This window comes from Penicillium expansum (assembly GCF_000769745.1).
Source record: "Penicillium expansum strain MD-8 chromosome Unknown contig199, whole genome shotgun sequence".
NCBI lineage: Eukaryota > Fungi > Ascomycota > Eurotiomycetes > Eurotiales > Aspergillaceae > Penicillium > Penicillium expansum.
The window spans coordinates 1-14978 of NW_015971401.1; the positions used below are offsets into that span (position 1 = coordinate 1).

The 14978-nt window shown below is 49.3% G+C and overlaps 5 protein-coding genes across 5 annotated transcripts; 3 read left to right on the forward strand and 2 right to left on the reverse strand.

Annotated features, from left to right (window-relative positions):
- Positions 1–812: 812 nt before the first annotated feature.
- Positions 813–6009, forward strand: PEX2_062980 (transferase family protein; the record flags this gene model as incomplete). Its single annotated transcript, XM_016743569.1, has 6 exons — positions 813–1248; positions 1324–1709; positions 1781–2552; positions 2616–2668; positions 2881–3153; positions 3220–6009. 6 exons carry the CDS (start codon positions 813–815, stop codon positions 6007–6009), a joined length of 4710 nt encoding a protein of 1569 aa, XP_016596276.1.
- Positions 6010–6508: 499 nt separating this feature from the next.
- Positions 6509–6952, reverse strand: PEX2_062990 (uncharacterized protein; the record flags this gene model as incomplete). Its single annotated transcript, XM_016743570.1, has 1 exon — positions 6509–6952. One exon carries the CDS (start codon positions 6950–6952, stop codon positions 6509–6511), a length of 444 nt encoding a protein of 147 aa, XP_016596277.1.
- Positions 6953–7474: 522 nt separating this feature from the next.
- PEX2_063000 (alpha/beta hydrolase) lies at positions 7475–8251 on the reverse strand (the record flags this gene model as incomplete). The annotated part of the gene is made up of 1 exon (XM_016743571.1): positions 7475–8251. The coding sequence occupies one exon, from the start codon at positions 8249–8251 to the stop codon at positions 7475–7477; it is 777 nt and encodes a 258-aa protein (XP_016596278.1).
- Positions 8252–10102: 1851 nt separating this feature from the next.
- On the forward strand, positions 10103–10647 carry PEX2_063010 (DUF3759 domain-containing protein; the record flags this gene model as incomplete). The annotated part of the gene is made up of 3 exons (XM_016743572.1): positions 10103–10118; positions 10174–10392; positions 10469–10647. The coding sequence occupies 3 exons, from the start codon at positions 10103–10105 to the stop codon at positions 10645–10647; spliced, it is 414 nt and encodes a 137-aa protein (XP_016596279.1).
- A 918-nt stretch (positions 10648–11565) lies between these two features.
- Positions 11566–14912, forward strand: PEX2_063020 (SPX and EXS domain-containing protein; the record flags this gene model as incomplete). The annotated part of the gene is made up of 6 exons (XM_016743573.1): positions 11566–11603; positions 11702–11756; positions 11818–13353; positions 13407–13550; positions 13603–13776; positions 13830–14912. The coding sequence occupies 6 exons, from the start codon at positions 11566–11568 to the stop codon at positions 14910–14912; spliced, it is 3030 nt and encodes a 1009-aa protein (XP_016596280.1).
- Positions 14913–14978: the final 66 nt, after the last annotated feature.

A 14978-nucleotide genomic window follows, 5' to 3' on the forward strand; every position in this document is an offset into this window, starting at 1 on the left:
CCCCCCGGCCTACCCCCCTAGCTCGCCCCAACCCACCAACCTTGGAATGGGCTGAGTTTTAGGACCGGGGTAAGGGTCCAATGAGCCTCAAACAATACGAACATTGCGAACAATGTGACCTGTTGTATTACCCTATAGACCCCGTTTTCAGCCCTTATCTCGAGGTAATGTTTTATTCTTTTAATCGATTCGAAATCATTTATCAATGAGATTTATATATCACATTCAAAAAAGCAAGAAAACGCGGTGTTGAAATAATTTATAAATTATGAGGTTCATTTAGAAAATAGTAGCACTCCGTAAGTAGATATCTAGTACCAAAATATTAATGCCTACCTTTTTCGCGGTATCTCGACCTCTACCGGTCAGATTTTATTCAAAATTGAAATGTATACTTTCATAGCTTTTGCAACTCTAAATTCTATATTTAACTCTATATTATTAGCAGAAGGTCAGAATACAGTGATTACAAGACGCGGGGTTGTAAGCGCCAAGACCCCCATTATGGGGGGCCTTGCAGCGGCCCCCTACAAATGGGTTATGGGCTGAGTTGGGCTTTGAAGGTTAGGCCTACAGCCCACTGAGGGTTGGACTTTGGGCCTGGGGTTCGGGAAGTCCGAATCCTTCTATCGTATTCGAATCACAATAAATGATATTACCTTCCATCTACCAGGGATATGTTTGTTGCTCTCATTTCTCCTTACTTCAGTTCACTCATACGTTTCTGGCGCACTTCACCAAATTTGGTGACTTTTTCGGCGACCTACCGGCCAGATATAGTCCCGGGGTGACATTGCTATATCAAGATCAACATGGCTTCGCTGGACCCTCATTCTCCTGAATCCATTCAGAGGCCAATCTCTACAACTGTTGAATCTGATAATAGCTCTTTTGCCACCTCCATGCAGTCTGCTAGTCATGTCAAAGAGATCTCGCGGTCCATCTTGAACTTATTTCTGGCGTATGCTCTGAATAAGTTCAATTATTCTGAAGACCGCCCGGAGGACTACGGAGACAGCTTTCTTTCTGTCATTGGCCAGTTTGTCTCCAAAGGTGCACGTGTGGAGGCTTGTCTGCCTGCTTTCCCCTTCAAGTCGGCGAACAAAGTGTACAAGGTGCTCGGCAGCTTGCCCGACAAGGCAGAGGAGCTCGCTCTTGAACGATTGAATACCCTGTGCAAGCGTATTCAGGATATCTACGCCCCGGGTGCTAATATTGTCATTATCTCGGATGGCATTACGTACAATGGTATGTGGGCGATTCCACCATGATACAACCCGATTTGAATGGTCACTAACGCTTTTTGTGATCCCCGAATTGCAGACTTGTTGTGTATCTCTGACCAGGAAACCTGGAAGTATGGCGAAGCCTTACGCGAGATGGTTGCCAAGAACAGTTTCGACAACATTTCATTCTCGAGGATTCGAGACCTTCTCGAGTTCCCTCTACCGGAAAAGATGAGCGAGATCATATATGTGGCAAACTGTACCACCTTCCGTCGATTGCTTTTGAACAAATACGGCAAGGATGACCTTGATATTGACCATGAAATTAACACAAATCCAGATGTCAAGTTGACATATCTGGGATATAGGCGATTCCTGGAGTCTGATCTTCAGCACATTTTTCCTCGAGGGAAGAACCGATCGGTCCACAGTTACAAACGAGATTGCAAGTACTTGGCCAAGCAAATGCTCACAAGAGGATACGTAAGTAGAGAATAAGCCCCATAGATACACTCGGCTACTATGAACCTTGTTTTGCTGACATCGAGTGATAGGCGTTTGCAGGGGCAATCAAGGACGCCTACCCCAACCACCTGCGACTTTCTATCCACGAATCCATTTGCGGTACCAAGCTACCCATCAGTTTGCTAAATACAAAGACGGGCTTCACTACCCCATGGCACTGCTGTGTTGCTCACCTAGCAGATGGAGTGTGGGTTAGTGCGCCTATGGGCGAGTTCAGCCAAGACAGCCGCCTGGAACTTGTCCATGTTGATGGAATTCCCAGTCACTACCAAGAAAGGCTGCACCGTATCGACCATATAGCTATTAACGAGACAACGGCGAGCTATCTTCAGTCGGCCAAGTCCATTGATGTCAATGCTTATGTCAATGGTGCATTGAAGAATAAATCGCCGCTTTCATCCTCCTCTAGCGAAGTTTCCCTCTCTCCATCTGAGGGCAAATCACCAGCCAGCAGATCCACCACACCAGATGTAGAATCAGTGCTAAAATGCTCGCCTGCAGAATCTGGACTGTGTACCACGTTGAATGAGAAGTCTGACCTTACATCAATACAGCAAGAGGGGAAAACCACAGTGTCAACGCCATACGGTAGAAGACTCATCCCTCAAATAATAGATAGTCTTGCTGCCATCGAGCCTGAGCGCACTATCTTCTCCCTTGCATCACTCTCAAACGGGCTTCTCGAGCTCAAGCATATCTCCGCTCGACAGTTTACCAGGGCAGTTGACAAGACTGCCTGGTGGCTTCGTGATCAGGCTGGTACCCCCGACTCAGTTCAACCTGTGGCTTATATTGGACCACGTACGTTCATACAATCCCGAAGTCGCTTTGGATCTTAACTACTGAATTGACTGGTTGGTTTAGATGATCTACGACATGTGCTGTTGACATATGCATGCGTCAAGGCGGGCTACGCGGTATGTTCCTGATAAAGACTACGATTTAAGATCAACACCTCTGACTTTCATATTCCTGTTAGGCTTTGTTCTTGTCGCCCAAAAACAACACAGACGGAGCTCTCGCAGTACTTGAGGTAACAAACTGCAATATCTGGGTCAATGCAGCCGACGCTTCCCCGCTACCTTTGGTCAAATACGTTCTTCAGAACAGACCTATGACGTCTTTGCAGCTTCCCATGCTCCACGAGCTTCTTGATGCCGAGACTATTGAAGCCTTCCCGTACACCAAGAGTTTTGAAGAGGCCAAAGATGATCCGTTCTGCTTCTTGCATACGTCTGGAAGCACTGGGGTACCCAAACCTATTCCCTGGTCCCACGGGCTGATTGGCACTATGGATGCAGTACGACTGCTCCCGCCTGTGGGTGAAAATGCCGATTTACCACCTTGGACTTCAGGCTGGGATGAGGGGGACAGGATATACTCATCATTTCCAATGAGCCACGTACGTAAATTTCTCCTTTTGCCCAATCGCTCATGGAAGATCCTTGGCTGACTTAAATACCAAAAGGGTGCTGGAATTATCATGAATATTTTGATGCCTGCACTTTTCAATCTCCACTGCATCATGGGACCAGTTGGTGTTTTGCCAAATCTTGATCTTGTGGAAAAATTAGCTGTGGACGCTAAGATTGACATATGGAGTATGGTCCCATCTCTTGTCGATGAAATAGGAGAAACCCCCGAAGTTTTGACAAAGCTCCAGTCGAGCAAATTCATATGTGCATCTGGAGGCCCTGTTAGTCCTGTCAGTGCTGGCAAGGTGAATGAGGTAATCAGGGTGCTCAACTTGACCGGTACAACAGAAGGTCTTTTCATTGGAAATCTGAAGACAGAGCGAGAAGACTGGTTCTGGTTCTGCTTCCACCCATACTCTGGCTTCGAATTTAAAGAGCTTGAAGCGGATACCTACGAGCACTGGGTGCATCGCAATGAGCAGTGGCCTCTCTTCCAGGGTATCTTCCACACGTTTCCAGACAAAGACTCGATCAACTTCAAGGACCTGTACATGAAGCACCCTACCAAGCCCAATCTGTGGGCTTTCAAGGGAAGAAACGATGACCTTGTCGTCTTGTCGAATGGGTACAAGATATCGCCGCTTGAGACGGAAGCATTTGTCACCACTCACCCTGCCATTAGTGGATGCCTTATTTTTGGAACTGGAAAGCCTCAAGCGTCCCTACTCATTGAGCTGAAGGATCCATCGAATCAAGCGCCTGATCTTATTGACAGTATTTGGCAAACGGTCCAGACGGCCAATACCATGTCTAGACACAAGAACCAGTTACGGAGGGACTTCGTCACTTTCGCACAACCAGACAAGCCCTTCTTACGAACTGACAAGGGAACAGTGAAAAGATCAGCCACATTGGCGTTATATTCCGAGTACATAGAGTGTTTCTATAGTTCACGAAGTGATGATTCCGATAACGCTACCAGTCTGGATCTGAGCTCTCCCAGTTCGATCGAAGAGTTCATCCGCACGATCGTCGGCTCTTTACTTCCCGAGGTCCAGGAAGTCCTTCTCGACACAGATTTTTTTGAACTTGGGCTTGACTCTCTGGGTGTATTTGCCGCCGTGGAAAAAATACGAGAAGCTTCAGGTTTGGGTGATAAAATCTCCACTCGACACGTTTACGCCGATCCAACCATCGCGAGCCTTGCCGCAACGGTCTCCGGGTTGATGGATGAAGCACAGGGTGCTCAAGATGATATTCCTATGGGTCAAATCCGGGACGGCAATGCCTCTAAGGTGAATGATATGATCACTCAGCACAGGGGGCGACAATCTTTCCGCTTAAATGCCTTCGACTACGTTAACCCCAATCACGGCATGGGAATTCTCCTTTACTTCTCTATCCACGACGAGATATCTTTTGAGCAAGTGTTTACCAATCTCCAAGAAGGACTCAATCGCACATTCGATATGATACCAGCTCTTAGTGGCAAGATGATGCACTGCTCCGAGCAAGAAATCGGCTACAACAAAGGAGATCTCTGCGTGACAATTCCACCACTGTCCATGGCAGCTTCTGCAAGAGACCGCCTATTGTACAAGGATCTCTCAAATGTTCTTCCATCCTTTGAGAAATTACGGGAAGCGGGCTTCCCACTATCTGCGTTCAAGGACGGCCTCGTTCTGAGAGACGATCCCTTCCCTAAATTCCCCGCAGACATTTTCTCTGGTCAAGTGAACTTCGTTCCTGGTGGCTGCCTGGTTGCAGTTGACTTAAACCACTGCTGCCTCGATGGTATTGGAGCCATGGTCGTTCTTAAGGCCTGGGCGGAGAACTGCAGATATCTCCAAGGTGATCACACGGCAACTTGCAGCTGGTATGACCCCGAAAGCTTTAACCATGCCTTACCGGAGATCATTCACGAGCAAGAAGGATGGGCTCGACCTGTCGAAGAGATTGATCCTGGCATATGGGGCTTCTTGCCCTTCTTCCCACCTAACGACTACAAAAGCATGAAGGAGACTCCTGTTGATCTTAAGGACCATGTATTACCTCCCGCGCCTGATTTCAAGTTGCATGATGTTTGGCCACTTCCCCGGGCTGAACGGTCCCCTAAAACGACGCTGTTCCTGATTAGGCCCGAAAAGCTTGGGAAGATGAAGCAAGATGTCATCTCCGATCCTGAAGCGAAGGGGGTCATCAAATCAATCAGTGACATCGTACAAGCCTTCCTATGGCGAGCTGCTATCAGGGTGCGATACAGGATAGCCAAAGAGATCCGTAAGCAGAAGTTCAGTCCAGACGAGGTGTCCATTCTTGAATTGCCCACGGATGGCCGTCCATACTTCTCTTCACTATTGCCTTCGACATATATGGGCAGTATACTCATTCTCAATCGACTGACCATGCCGATCGAGACACTATGCTCCGATCAGACGACCATTGGCCGCGTCGCTTATCTGCTCCGTCAGTCCGCCGCACGCATCACACCTTCAGTCGTCCACGACGCATTGTCGATTCTGCAGTCATTGCCAGACCATGGTCGATTTTCGACGGCGAATATGGGTCTGGAACATATGCATGCTATGATTTCCAACATGATGCTATTCCCAATCAACGAGATTTGTTTTGGAGATGCCTTCTTCGGTAATCGAGGGTTGCCTGAGTCTTTAAGGCCACAGCTTGAGCGTGGAAATGGACGATTCCGATTCCTCGCCATTTTCCCTATCAGGGAAGACGGGGGCATTGAATTTGCTTTCGACACACATCCAGAGGAGTTGGAGATGTTCCAGGCAGATGAAGAATTTACGAAATATGCTGAACTTGTCGATACGTGCTGTTGAATTCATTCGGGTCTATAGTGTACAAGATAGTCTGAGGTCAATTGATCCAATCTTTTCTCGCCTGATGTCCTAAAATGATATTTGTCGTTAGACGGCGAACTCCAATACATCCTACATGTATACTTCAAAAGACAGGTTGACTGGTTTCTCCCTATGGGGTGCCTACTCCTCTCAGCTTTGTATGCATTTCAGAACTTGATGCGGGCTATTTTCTAGACGTCCCGCCTGTTTATCAATAAATTCTACCCCGACATCGGAGCTTGAGAAAGAAGAATTTCCTTAAGTATTTGCCATCAGCCTTAATTGAGCTTCAGAAACGAGATGGATAAAGCATACTATTTAGGTACACACCTAGGAGTTCTATATAAAGTGTTATTAGATTTGCGAGACGATTTGTTACAAATACCACCATCTTCTCTTCACCGACATTCCAACCATTTCAATCCGAGGCTCTCATCTATGTCATAAACACATGAACACATAACACATAACGTATGTGTTAAGCAAAGGCAGTCCACTGCGTCCCGCAACCTGCCGCAACTTCTCGTGCTGGTCTACCAATCATGCCTTTCCAGAACGCAGAAGTACCAGAAGGCACAAGCTCTTCGATCTCCAAAGCCAGCAAAGCATCAAAGATCCAATTCTGGCACAGTCCAATTGAATTTTTAGGGGCAGGCTCCTTCTCAATAATCTTGATCGCGTCGTGTCGTTGCTGAGAGGTCAGATCGGCAATCTTGCACATCCCGACAGCCGCCTTGTCGATGATCTTCGTGGCGTAACGAGGCGCAAATCCGTACCATAACCTGTCCGAATCGATGACCTCGACTTGGAGGAGATCGCCGAATTCCAGGTTCCCGGGCTTGTTGATCATGAACCCCCAGTGGGATCGGTGTGTGGGGCTATCGCCGGGTCCAAAGACTTCTATTGAGAGGTTGTAGGCCATGTTCTATGCGGTCAGTCTTGGTTCACATGCATGTAGTTTCGCGGAATGTGATGTGATGGTTACCTTTTTGTGGGTGGTTTTTTTGTATTAGAGCTTCCCCAGGAGATAATTTCTTGCAAGATATGGTATCATAGCTTGGGCAATGAACCTATACTAAAGCGTATTGCGATCAGATGACTTGGATGTGATCGAAATTGACGAATGCGAGATCGCGACCAATTGTGCGTTGGCGATTGGCGGTATAACCCCTCTTTGACAGGTCGAATATGCCACTAGTTTGCCTACAAAATATATCTTACGGAATGTCGACATTTATAATTAAAAATTGATATGTCTATTCACTACAATCGAGGTCATCGAAAACTCATTTTCCAGGTACCAGGACATGCCAATTGCGTGCTCTAGCTCACCTACGCCCCATGTCTCACACCCCATGTCTCACCCCCAGATACGATACCCAAGACAGCAAATCCAAATCGTTAACTGACATTCAATTTTATACATGTAATGCTGTTTTTGTGTTCAACTAATCTCCACACTCCCCTCAGGAACACCCTGTCTACTCCGCAACCTGCGCGCAAAGAACTGCATAACAGGCAACATCTCCTCGCGGCTCGACGGCATCCCATCCCCCTTCCTAGCATACCTGCTCACCTCAACGAACTCAAAGACCTGCTTCGTCCTACGCACCGCCTCATCCGAAACCGCCACCGAATCCCTCCCAGCAACCAGCAACACCGGCGACCGATTCTTATCCCCAACCCTAGATCCCGACAAAGGATACGGGGCTCCGATAGAGATAACTCCAGAGAGAGCACCGACCTCACCACTACCGACATTACCATTTCCCTTCAACCCGATCTCCCGCGCAATAGCCAGCGCAGCCATCCCGCCCTGCCCGAAACCCAGCACCATAATCTCGCGCAGCGCGTACCCGCATTTCTGCACGAGCGTGCCGCGCACAACGTCTGACATGAGAATTCTCGTGCTGCGCGTCAGGCCGGCGTCCATATCTAGTGCGCCGGTCGCGGAGTCGAATGAGACATCATCGCCCCAGTGGAAGCCGCCCAGGTCAAATGGGAGTGGGGCTGTGCCTTGGACTGTGACGATGGTGGTTTCGGGGAGGCGGATGGCTTCGGCGAATTTTGTGAATGACGCGGCTGTGTCGCCGAGGCCGTGGAGTAGGAGAAGGATGTTTGGGGCTGGGGATGCGGATTGGGAGGGGGAGGGTGGTGCGGGTGTGACAGTGACGGTGAGTTCGGACGGGAAGTCGGAGGGGGTGGGGGTTTTGGTGGGCATTTCGAATTGAGGTGAGTCAAGTTGAGTTGAATTGAAGTGGCTTTGATTGGAGCTTGCGGAGCTTGGAGCTTGGAATTCGGAGAATGGCGTGCAGTGTGGCTGTGTCGGTAGATGTGGCGTAGAGCTCAGCCCTGGAAGGTGGTCATTGCCGGGACACGGCGCGGAGTACTCCGTACAATGTACAATGCCAAGGACACTATGATGCTCAAGGATGCATTTACGGAGCAAGGGTCTCACATTAATTTGGAGACAAATTGACCTTCAGACGGTGTGTGGTAATGGTATTGTGATTGCCTGGTGTTGATCAACACTGATATTGAGATGTTCAATCGTTTGATGAGGAGAAAGAGACCTTGGCTATTGCCTTCGCATTATGCGTCATGTTCTACTTGGGTACGGAGTAGTGTAAGGATCTGACACATTGTGTTGCATCTAAAGAGCTAAGTCAATACCCGTAGTACGGAGTAAACAGTGGTTGTCCCTCATAAATTGTATATCTCTACTCCGTACAACATGCACATATCCCGGGATTCATCTAGGCAATCATGTGCCGACTGACATCATGACAATTATGCATATGCATATTTACTCCGTAGGCAGATCTGCAATCGATCAAAGTTGTGCTAATTTAGTCCAAGTGTGGCTTGAGGTCTAATGGTCTAGTACGTAATGAGTTTAAGGTGCCCGGTGAGCCCACTCGTATTCTATCGGACAGATTTGACTCCATTTATCAATACACATAGCGCAATCCTTAATATATCCCATACAAAGTCACTACTCAAGAGGAGGTAATTGGAGGTGTTATACCCGACATTCCACTGTTCACGCCACTTTTCTCGTGGCTAGTGTTGCCGAGACTTATAAGGCGACGACAAGCCTCGGAGGACAGGCTTGGCTCGGCAAAACCAGGGTGATCAGTTTCTAACAACGTAATGCGTACCGTATAATTGACAGACAATGGAGCTAGTATCATCTGTGTCATCTTCTTATTTGTCCATTCATAGCGGAGTAGGGCTGAGGGGACCCATTCGGGTCCATTTAGGTCCTTTCAGATCGGCGCGCTATTGGACGTCGGTGGGACACGTACTTGTAACGCCAAGAGCGATAGTAGAACATCGTACTGTATGTTTAAGGTGTTAGAAAATACACCGCGGAAATCAAGATGCGTAGTACAAAATACATAGTGTAATGCGATGCTAGACGTGCGTTGTTGAGTTGGACGGTTGGACATGCATGTAGAATATCTCTCAGGGCAACCCCTCAACCAAACATCGGTCCTGGGGACCAAAAGGTGGCTCAGCTGTGATTTGGTAAAAGCTAAAACAACTCCTCGCGGGGATCATGGTTGAAAGTCATCCGGCACTGGTGGTCCTCCAATGAAGTCGTAGACTAGCAACGCGGTGTGGCCAATGAATCCACAGCTCCCAATGAAGTTGCCTCCCCATCGCCCGAAATACCCGACCAGAACAACTACAATGTCAACATCTGCTACTTTCACTAGCCACAGGTCAATACTTCTAGAGGTGTGTCTGATTCGTGTGCTCGAGGGGGTGTCGTGGCTCCATCCTCTGACATATCTATAACGTACGACGTACTCCGTACATATGTTGTAGGAAGCAGCTCAGCCACTATTCTCGTAGATCGGATGGTGGGGCAACTCGAGCTGAAACAGAGGGGAGAAAGCTACTTCCGAATCTTAGTACAACGTAGACTACGTAGCCCTTCTAGATTATTCCTCCTCTTGCATGGGTATAAGATCCCCTCATTCCCCCACTACGTTGTACTCTTCTTTTCTTCCATCACTATACAACCCTTTTCTCACATCCCTCCTTTCATCTATACATATTCACAATGGCTTGGGGCTGGGGTAAGTTCAACTTCCCTTTGAGAGGCATCTAGACCTTGCTGCTTGCATGCACTAGGGCCCGACCCGACCTGCATAGCCGGCGATATCCCAACACCCCTCCATTGGCCATCAAACGAAAACCATGCTAACGCTAAGCTAGACGAATCCGAGAGAGCGCACCAGGAGGTGTACAACGGTGAGCAGCACCACGAGGGCAAGTTCTCTCACGAGTTCGCTGCCGGTGCCGCTTCCTTTGCCGGCATGAAGGCCTACGAGGACCACCAGCGCAAGGAGGGTACGTGAAACACAGCATTTCATTCCCAATATAATCTCCCTAGGAAAATATTTCTGACTTGAATTTGTACACATAGGCAAGCCCGTCAGCCACGCCTTCGCCAAGGAGCTCCTCGCTGGCATCGTCGGCGGCGAGGTCGACAAGCTCGCCGAGAGCAAGGGTATGGACTGGTTTGACCGTGAGAAGGCCAAGCACCACGCCAAGAAGAACGCCGAGCACATGTACGAGGAGCGTTACGAGCGTGGCAACTACTAAGCCACTCGTCTCCACGATAGCAATGGATGAATGATGATACTTGTTTTATGAACACCCTGCGGTCGTATGTAGTGAGAGCGAGAGATGTGAGCTATCAAAAAATTTGAACGTCTCAACCTCGTACCTGGAAAGAGCGGTGAAGTAAGGCGTCCAATGTAATCCAAGATAGATATCGAAATCCACATCCCGAGGTCGTTTGTATGTATGATGCACGAGCTTGCATGGCATACAACATAGTTCCGATAGACATACGTAGGGCGACGTACGTCTACCTACGTCTTAAAGACACTCGGTCCGACGGTAAATATGCGCCAAGCTTTCAAAGGGATGCCGGGGCTTTATTTGAGCCAGTCATCACCATGAGAACCCGCCGACCGCATTCCGACTACATTCCAATGCTGTCGTGCTTAGATAGGAGACCAGTCGTTGGGTCAATCGCCAATGAATTGAGGTCCGTCTTGGATATTTTGTTTTTGTTCTCGATAGGAATTGATAGACCACTGCAACATTGAATAGTGGAGAAGGCCTGGAGTATGAAAGAAGTGAGGATATTCGCAAGTCTTGGATTCCCCAATCTTCAGGAATCTGGCCTTGTGGGTCTGAGGGTCCAGTCCTAGCCAATCAGAATACAAGGCTGACCAATAGTGGACTTGTAGCCTGACAATCTAGGCGCCAAAAGTTGATGAGCTCATACACGTGCCAAAAGTATAGGTTCAGCTACAGAGTTTGCGCGGTTGCAGATTTTCTGGGGAGATTCTCGAGTCTTAGTATATCGGATTGGAATTTCTATTTTGTTTCCTTCGAGGTTTTTCTTTCCGATACCATTCGTCCTCCCCTATCTCTTCTCAGGAGTGGCGGCTTTAGGCTTTGGTTTACTTTCGCACAAGCTTTCGACCCCTCTCACTTGTGTGAGATTTGATGTTTGGATCAGAGCAGGCACTCCCAGGTCTTAAACCGTATGCAATGACGGTGGTTAGTTGGTCAGGATGAAATTTGCCAAGTTTGTGATCCCCGTGACAGTGTGCGACATTCCAGTGGCTGACTCAATCCACAGAGAGCTGGAACAGGAACTTGTTCCTGAGTGGCGGGCAAAGTATCTCGACTACAAGGTTGGTCGCTGTCACCAGATTTGATGTATTACAACCGTACTTACCTGGGCGTACTCTTTAGACCGGCAAAAAGAAAGTCAAAGCCATCACTCGGGCCCTCCAGAAGGCAAACCGCAGTCCCCATGTCCAATCCAATCGATATCCCACCTCCACCCCGCAAGGTCGCGGCGCAGCCCAATCTGCTCTCACACCCTCCAATACCGATAAACAGCTCGATGCAGGAGAGTACAATAGCCCATCGACGCCACAGCGAGGTGGTGCCAACCCGCCATCAACCGCACGATCCACGCCGGTACCCAGAACTGAGCGACAACCGCTTCGCACGCCCGGATCGCGGTTCTCCGAAAATGTTGGTAGTTATGGAAGTATAATTGCAACGCCGCCACAGCAACACCATACCGCAGGCTCGGACGTGGCCTCCTTTGAACTTCCGGACCCAGCACTTGACCCAGATGAGGACTATATGCCGCACGACGACACTGCAGACAAACCCAGGAACCTTCGGACACCTTCGCCCGTCATGGATCGCCGCAGCCTGACGAACGTTTCACCCTCTCACCCTATCTCAGAGCCGTTGCCGGCCCAGAGGCCCCAATTGGACCAACGTGCGAGTTATCAAAGTCAGATTGGCGACACGTTGGCAAAGGTGCCATCGGGCAACCGGACATCACAGCTTCTGCGGCGCGTATTCACGGCAGAGGGCGAGCCTGGCGGGAGGCGATCACAGTTTGATATTGGCGCTGGCGCCGAGCTTGATAAACGGCAGGACGAGTTCTTCGAGTTCTTGGATAGCGAGTTGAACAAGATCGATGCGTTTTATGTGATGAAAGAACAGGAGGCCACCGAAAAACTGCGGGTGCTTCGCCAGCAGTTACATATAATGCGAGACCAGCGCATCCAAGAGGTGCTAGCTGTTAAGAAAGCCATTAAATCTGACGACTCGGATACACAGCAACGGCCAAATGGATTCGCAAAAATCAAGAGTGCGCGGATCAAGGATACATTGGCGGGAAAGAATCGTTTTGGCAAGAACACGGAAGCACTGGCCCAGATGGCGACTCCTGGCATGCAACCCCAAGACCGAGAGTTCATTGCCAACCGGAGAGACTTTATGCGGCGGCAGGATCCACAAAGTCAAGAAGTGCCCTATCGCTCCGCTAAGCGGAAGCTGAAGCATGCGTTGCAGGAGTTCTACCGCGGGGTGGAACTTCTCAAGGGATATGCTTATTTGAACCGAACGGCCTTCCGGAAGATCAATAAGAAATACGACAAAGCGGTCAACGCCCGCCCACCGCTCCGGTACATGTCCGAAAAGGTCAACAAAGCTTCATTTGTCCAGAGTGAAGTGATTGAAAGCTTGATGGTAGCGGTCGAAGACTTGTATTCCCGTTACTTTGAGCGTGGTAATCGCAAAATCGCCGTCTCCAAACTTCGCCATACAATCAACAAATCTGGCGATTACTCCCCGAATACTTTCCGCTCCGGTCTCTTGTTGATGGGTGGAACTCTGTTTTCCATCAAGGCCCTAGTCGATGCTTCGTCAAACCTCCGCTCGGGTGAGGCCGCTGAACAAGTTCGGACCAGTTATCTGCTCCAGGTAAGATTTTCGCTTTTTCATCTATTCTGTAGCCTCATTAACCAATCGAGCAGATATACGGCGGATATTTCCTCATCGTGTTCCATGTCTTGCTCTTCTGCTTGGATTGTATGATCTGGACAAAGTCGAAGATCAATCATGCTTTCGTCTTCGAATACGATAGCAGACACACCTTGGAGTGGCGTCAGTTGCTGGAGGTATGTTCTATCTCGCGTTACTAGCTTTGATTATTCATCCTAACAACTATAGATCCCTTCTTTCTTCCTTTTCTTGATGGGCCTATTCATGTGGCTCAACTTCTCATGGTACAACCACATGTATATCTATTGGCCTGTGGTCCTGATTGTCTTGACGATCATCATTGTTTTCTTGCCGGCCCGTGTTCTTTACCACAGGAGCCGCAAGTGGTTCGCTTTTTCCAATGTGAGTTCATAAAACATCATACCACTGTCAATTAGCGCATCTAACCGATCTAGTGGCGTCTTTTGCTTGCCGGAATATATCCAGTCGAGTTTCGTGATTTCTTCCTCGGCGATATGTACTGTTCTCAGACATATGCTATGGGGAACATCGAGCTCTTCTTTTGTCTATATGCCTCGTACTGGGACTACCCTCCCAAGTGCAACTCCTCCCACTCTCGACTCTTGGGCTTCTTCCAATGTCTTCCCTCTGTCTGGCGAGCCTTCCAATGTATTCGCCGATACCTGGACACGAAGAACGCATTCCCCCATCTCCTGAATTTGGGAAAGTATATATTTGGCGTCCTCTACTATGCCACTCTCAGCATGTACCGCATAGACCTCAAAACACGGTTCCAAGCCGCGTTCATCACCTTCGCCCTCCTTAACGCCGTTTACGCTTCAGTATGGGACCTAATCATGGACTGGAGTTTGGGTAATCCATACGCAAAGAACCCAATGCTCCGTGAAGTCCTCGCCTTCCGTCGCGTATGGGTATACTACGCCGCAATGCTACTAGACGTGGTCATCCGTTTCAACTGGATCCTCTACGCAGTATTTATCAGAAATATACAGCAGTCCGCCCTGCTCAGCTTCATGGTCGCCTTTTCAGAAGTCTGCCGTCGTGGCGTCTGGTCCATCTTCCGCGTCGAAAACGAGCACTGCACAAATGTCCTCCTCTTCCGTGCTTCCCGTGATGTCCCTCTCCCCTACGACGTCCCCTCACCACCCGCACCTCCACTCGACGGCTCAGCAGAAGACGTCCAACTTCAAGAACAGCAGCACGCCTCAACACCCTTCATGTCTCCCGGCGATGTCGAGCACGGCACCCCATCCATGTCCAGCATGCGCGCCCGCAACCGCCGTCCCTCGGTTGGTATCAGCCGGGTCGGCACTATCATGGCCTCAGCCCACGCGCAGGATTTCGAGCGAAGACGTCTGCCAAATTACATGTCTAGCACGAGTGTTGGGCGGGATTTGGCGCATGGCGCGGACGATAGCACGGACGAAGATGACGAGGCGGATCTGAGCACCGATGAGGATTCGGGGTCGAGGCCGGTTTCAGAGCGCAGGGACACGATGGGTCGGATTGTTGAGTAGGTTTTCAAAGAGGTCGGCTGTGCTAATTGCCTATCGGTGCCAATGACTAGGGGGGGGGGGGGGGGG